Consider the following 6,821-nt stretch of genomic DNA (forward strand, 5'->3'; position numbering starts at 1 on the left):
CCAGCATCACCCACTGGAACTGAGGCTTGGAGCAATTTTCAAGCCTGGGCTGTTGCAATAGCTTTTCACTTCAAGCATCCTGGGCTTGAAAACGCATGGCTGGGGCAGAGGAGCGGTGTCTCCATAACAAGCTCCAAAACTGCTCCAAGCCTCAGTTCCACCATGAGCACTGAAAGTCCTGCCTTCATCCTGGCTGTTTCTCTGTGCCTGGCTTTCTGGATGTGTCCCCAAAGTGCAGTGCTGTGAAAGACACTCTCTCTCTCCAGCAAGAGATCACTGGCGAGAAAACAAGTCGCTGGAGAATGCGTGTAGTGGCTCCGGGGCTACTATTGCCTGGAGCTTGCCTCTCCCCCCCACCCCATGGAGTGGACTCTGGGTATTTTTCCAAATGCAGTAAGCAAAGTTGAATGTGTATAGATTTTGAAAAGCTGTGTGTGTGTATGTGTGTGTGCATACATATACAGTATATATAGTAGATAATGTATCTTTTGTGTGCCTATACACACTCTATACTATGTAATATGTACTGTATATACTCGAGTATAAGCCTAGTTTTTCAGCCCACTTTTTGGGCTGAAAAAAGCTGCCTCGGCTTATACTCGATCAGTGAAAAATTTTGCCCGAATGGAGGAGAAAAGGGGGCGGGGCCATGCCGCTGGGTGACAACTCGGAATGGCCCAGTGCCCCTGTGAGTTTCCCCTCCCTCTGTGTCAGTTTGCCGCGCAGCGCGCACCGCACCATCCCCCCCCTCCCACGTTCTAATGTAATGCAGGGCTGTCTTACGATTCCCCTTCCTCCCCTCCTGCCGCTCTGCAACGATGTCCCACCTCCTCCTGTTATGGCAAGCAGCCCATAGCGATGTCCCACCTCCTCTGGTACAGTGATCCAATGATAGGAATCACTGTGCCGTGTGTCATAGGAGGCGGGACATCGCTCCGCGGCTGCACGGGACATTATCATCACAGCGGGACATCAGCATCATGAGGTGAGTGAAGTATTTCATTGAACCCGCTAGTTTACTGTTTTTCTTTGAAATAAATATTCAAAAACATTATGGTATCTATTTTTATTTTTGAAATTACCGGTAGCTGCTGCATTTCCCACCCTAGGCTTATACTCGAGTCAATAACTTTTCCAGTTTTTTGTGGTAAAATTAGGTGCCTCGGCTTATATTCGGGTCGGCCTATACTCGAGATATACGGTATTACACTATATATACATTAGGATTAGATAGTATATGTTGTATGTTCAGTAGTAAAAATAAATAGACAGGGAAATTGTATCTTGTTGAGCCCTTTGAGGAGAGGAGAGGCCAGGCAAGGGCTTCTTGACGTGAGTGGTTAAGTTGGCCACACCCACCCAGTCACATGACCAACAGATATGCACACCCAGTCACCTGATCACCAACTCTCACCATCCAGTCACATTCACCCCAGTCACATGAACACCAAGTTATGCCCACTAAGCAAGCCATGCCCACAGAACTGGTAGTAAAAATGTTTGAATCCCACCACTGCCTCTGGCCCTCTTCTGCTTGCTCATGGATGCAAGGGAGCAACTGAGCAACATGCCAGTGCCACAACCATGAGGCAGGCTGGGACAGCTGCCTCACATGTCCCAAAGCAGCTTATCTCAGGGCCAAGTGCTTTGTTATGGTTGCAAACAATCAGACATGGGCTAGTGGCCACATGAGCTCCTGCACATGGGTGATGGTGCTGCCACCATAAGGCAGTTGTCAGGGTGTGCATGTCCTGGCTGGTGGGGGTGTTTCCCTGAGGTAAGCTGGTATGCTTGTGGGGAAGCTCCACTCCCTCTCTCCTCCCTTTCTCAGCAATGGAATGGCAGGCTGTGCAGTTGGTTAAGTAGGGGTTAGGGTTTATTTTGGATAGGTCTTATTTTCAGGGAAATCCAGTATAGCAATTCAAAAATGAGTGGATAGCAGATGGTTGAATAATTTCCTTCTTCTTTTCTTTGTTTTGCTATTACCAATACTTTTTAGCTTTTTGTTTCAGAAACACTTCTCTCAGTTGCAGAAGTGAGAAAGTTGCAACAAATCCAAATGACTACCTAACAGATGATAATGAATGGACCTCAAATTCAACAATTTATGAATATATCCCAATAGAACAAATTATTGTAATATGGATGAACCTCCAGATTCTGCTGTATTACTTGCATCCTTTATTCTCTGATCTTCTTCTTCAGCTTGGTAGGAAATAGCCTTGTCTTGTGGATTGTGATGAAATATGAAACATCAAATCTTTAACAAACCTCTCATCCTGAACCTTTGCATCACTGACTTGACTTTCTCATGCACTCTGCCTTTCGGATTGTATATCTTATTATGGATGGATTTTTGGTGATTTTCTCTGCAAGACAGTAAGTGCTTTTTTTCTATCAGCTACTATGGTGGTATCATCTTTCTCACTATCATGACTATTCTGCGGTACCTGGCTGTGGTTGATCCCTTATCAACCATGCAAATACAGACCAAAAAATGTAGCATTCTGGTAAGCATGGCCATTTGGAGCAGCAGCATAATGGTTGCGGTACCTGAGATCATTTTTATTGAAGTCATAATTGATCATCATGACAAACAACGCTGTGAGTATGAAGAGTCATTCTTCTGGAAAATGATAGAGATGAGCCTGCAAGTAACATTTTCCTCCTATCTTTTCTTGTTATCATAGCTTGTTACATTGGAATGCTTAAAATTTTGCTTAGATCACGGTCTCAAAGGAAGTACAGAACTGTGAGACTCATATTTCTATTGTGGTGGTCTTTTTCCTGAGTTGGGCTCCTTACAACGTTGTTTAACTTTGTGTACGTTTTTCTATTCAGCATGTCATCAAGACAGACTGTCAAACTCGCAATCATATCTTTTTTGCTTTTGATATCAGTCGCAAAGTAGCCTACTGTCACTGCTGCATCAACCCAATCCTGTACGTCTTTGTTGGAGTGAAATTCAGAAGGCACCTAAAACTCCTCTACAAGCAATTGTCCCCTTGTCATGGCAGAATCTCTCAGTCCAGCCCAATAATGCATTCATCTCATTTTGGTCCATATGAGATGCATCTATATACTGAAGCAAAGATTCCTGAACTGGATGAGATGCAAAGCAGGATAACCAATATTAGAAGCTAATCAAATAACTGACAAGTTCTTCAGATATGCAAAGTATATCTAGTCTTCTTGTTTGTTTTCACTGGAGTTTTCTGCCTTTCTAGCAAAAAAATTTTTTTTTTCAATAGACAATGTTGATTCAGCCTTTTTTCAGATTAGAAATGAAAGGTGCATTCTGTTTTAGTAATGCCAAGAAATATTTGTGTTTTAAAATATATAATGGTGTTTTAATCTTTCCAATATGTAATGATTTACAAATCATATACTGTTATGTAGAACTTGACCTACCAACATTATTTGAATTATTTGAATGAGAAAAATTACAACTGTCCAAAGGCATGAACTGCCTTTTCATCTTAATGGTTAGGGAAGCATGATATAAGAAATGGGAACACTGAATGAATATAGGATAGTTATAAATAGAAAATAATAAATAGAATTCCCTTCCTCCAATTCCATTAAATTCACTGAATGAAATAGATTTATTTCCAAATGATTTTTTTTCTTAAAGCTACTTAATATAAAATCTGATAAAGAATTAGTCACAATATATAACACCGACAAGATTGAAATGTGCAATTTACTGATTTTGAATAGGCATGTCAACCTGAAAGCATTATAGTATTTTAAAATCAATATAGTTCTAAAAGTCCTCAGTAATCCTATATACATTACCAATGGTCATTGACCATTCTTGAATCCATAACAATTATATATTTTAAATTATGCTTTTATTATGAATCTCAAAATCTATAATCATTTAATATTTATTTGTTATTAATCATTTCGTTTTTTTATGATTTCTGAAATAATTTCTTTGTTGTTTTATCAATAAATGAAATGCTGATTTGCCCATGTACCTAATAAAGTTATTCATAAGCATGGAACTAATTGGTGTGATTTTAAAGACTTCCAAATATAAGGTGACCAGATTTTCAGATTGGTAAAGAGGGACACCTTTGACCGGGGGGGGGAGGGGGTTGATTAAAAATTTTATACGGAGCAACAAAATTTTCATACAACGCAAAAATAGTATTGTAATGTTTTTTTTTTTATTTCAACATAACTACAATTTACAAATATAAATTGTAACTGTTGCCAAACATCTGAATTTTGATCACGTGACCATGAAGATGCTGCAACGGTCACTAAGTGTGAAAATGGTCGCTAAGTGTGAAAATGGTCATCAGTCACTTTTTTCAATGCCATTGTAACTTTGATCACTATATCACCTTTCTTGCCACAGTTCTTAAGTGAATAAATGCAGCTGATAAGTTAGTAACATAAGTGAATCTGGTTTCCCCATTTGACTTTGTCAAAAGGTGATTATATGACCCCAGGACACTGAAACCCATAAATACGAATCTGTTGCCAAACATCAAATTTGATCTCGTGACCATGAGGATGCTGCAATGTCGCTAAGTGTGAAAATGGTCACTAAGTGTGAAAAATGGTCATCAGTCACTTTTTTTCAATGCCATTGTAACTTTGGTCACTATACCACCTTTCTTGCCACAGTTCTTAAGTGAATCTTAAGTGAAGATGTTATATCTTAAGTGAATCTTAAGCCTTAAGTGAAGATGTTATACAGTAGAACCTCTAGTCACGAACGCTTCTGACCAAAATATTCACATTCTCCCCCCCCACCCGGCTGCTGATTTCCCCTTCTGCACCATTTTTTTTGTAAGCGCCAAATTCTGACCAAAAATTTCCAGGTTTGATTCGACCAAATTTTGCACCAAGGTATGGATTGAATTATGGTTGTGACCAGAGGTTCTACTGTATTCATGCCTTTAATACTCTATATCACCTCAAAATGTTGCACAGCCTTCATAAGTTTCTAATACAGAAAATTAAATACAACATCAAAACCATAAAAAAGTAAATTAACCTGGCTGGAAAATCCTATGTCTGTCTTGCTATTATTACTGACACACTTGCTGCAGTATTTGAGGCTAAAGGAAAAAAAATATTGTTAAAGTGTGTATTATGTTCCTCCCATGTCTTGTCTGCGCGTTGATTTTGAATTCATTAAAAGAGCTTATTTTACATCAAATCCCTCTCATAATTCTCCTATGTTCAATAAACCCTAAGAGACAGCATACTATAGATGAAATTCCTGTAACTGTATATTTAGTAAATTATGGAGCTGAGTTTATCCAATTAACTCAGTTTTTGGACTTGAGTAATCACATACAATAAAGGAAATAAAACTATTTAGAATGAAGTGTAGTTGGCTATTTGTGATTAAGGGTATCATGCAGAAACAATTATAGTTTTGATCAGGAAAATACCCTAAAAAAAACCTTTTGTTCTTTCAGGGTTTTTTTTAATGATTTTTCCATGGCACATCACATATAAAAAAACAGCAGCTGCACATTTTTAAAAACCTACATTATTTTAAAATGCATTAAAAAATAAAAGAAAAAAACCCAGCACACTTACCAGCAGGCAGAAACTCCAGTCAATATTTTTCAAAGAAACTTTCCCACCATTTTGAAGTCCTCCAACCTCCGTGCCCCTCCCCTCTGGAAAATCCAGGAAGTAACACTGGTGACCTCTCTAGCCATTTCCTGCAGCTCTATGGTACTAGATCATTTTTTTCTTATAAAATGAGGTAAATGCGACCGGCGCGGGGGGGGGAGGTCCATTTTGTTGCTTTAACGTTTTAATATCTTCAATGAAAGTAGTGAGACAGAGAGAGAGAGGGATTAGACAGGGTGTCTTTTGTCTTGCCCCGGTTAGGATTTCTTAAGCAAATCCACTGGGCTTTCAACATGAAGCCAGAAAATCGGGACTTTTTTAAAAGGCGGCAGGACACGGGAAAAATTGTTATAAAGCGTGCTTGTCACGCTGAAATTGGTACGTCTGGTCACCCTATCCAAATAGCTACTTTGGCAAAAGTATTTCCTCTTGTCACAATTACTGATAATAGCATCCAACCTAAGTAAGAACATAGGATTGTATTCATGCTTCAAAACCTAAGCTGCAAAACAGTTTATGTTGGGAAGAAGCAAAATTCACAAAACGTAAAGGTGTATTTCAATGAGGTTTATTGAAAAACAAAGCACACTAGAAAGTGTGATGTGATTATTTTATTCTATCTTGCTACAGTTAAAATATTTCTGTATATAATAATATACACATTATCCAAGCAAAGAATTTTGCATCCTATTTTCATATTGCTACTCTTCATTGGTTAAATCTGTGTAACTCTCCAATTTCTGCTATACTGCAAATTATAGGACTTAGAATTATAGTTCAGCAATATCTGAAAGGCCACAGGTTTCCCAATCTTTGATTAAATGTACATGTAGCACTACCCCCTGAAAGAGCTGCTGGAGTCCAGGTTCGCCTAGCCCTCTTGGTATGGTTGCCAGTCCACAGTGGTCCCTTGCTTAAGGTGACCAGACGTGCAAGCCGCCGTCAGCAACCTGGTCCAGGTGAGCCGAGGGGAGGCAGACGGGGATCCAGTTGGGAGAGACTGGCGATGGGGGTGGCTTTTGAAAGGGTTTTTTCCATCCTGAAACTGTTCCGAGAGGGCTGTAAATAAAAGCACCATGAAGCATTACCCCTGCTGCCGCCGCCTCCTCCGCCGTGTTTTTTGAGGAGCCACGAGGCCATGGGAGCCAGTAGGAAGGAGATGGAGGGGGCGGGAGCAGGAAAAAAAAGGCACCATGCTCCTCAAAAGCACGGCG

At 39.8% G+C, this 6,821-nt stretch overlaps 1 protein-coding gene across 1 annotated transcript; it reads left to right on the forward strand.

Moving 5' to 3' along the window:
- Positions 1 to 1,977: 1,977 nt before the first annotated feature.
- Positions 1,978 to 3,814, forward strand: XCR1 (X-C motif chemokine receptor 1; the record flags this gene model as incomplete). The annotated part of the gene is given in 7 exon segments (XM_032235861.1): positions 1,978 to 2,122; positions 2,125 to 2,145; positions 2,148 to 2,246; positions 2,249 to 2,272; positions 2,275 to 2,332; positions 2,334 to 2,386; positions 2,389 to 3,814. Coding segments are annotated over 7 exon segments (702 nt in total), but the record flags the coding sequence as incomplete, so codon positions are not given.
- Positions 3,815 to 6,821: the final 3,007 nt, after the last annotated feature.

The sequence above is a fragment of the Thamnophis elegans genome, chromosome Z (assembly GCF_009769535.1).
Source record: "Thamnophis elegans isolate rThaEle1 chromosome Z, rThaEle1.pri, whole genome shotgun sequence".
NCBI classification, from domain to species: Eukaryota; Metazoa; Chordata; class Lepidosauria; order Squamata; family Colubridae; genus Thamnophis; species Thamnophis elegans.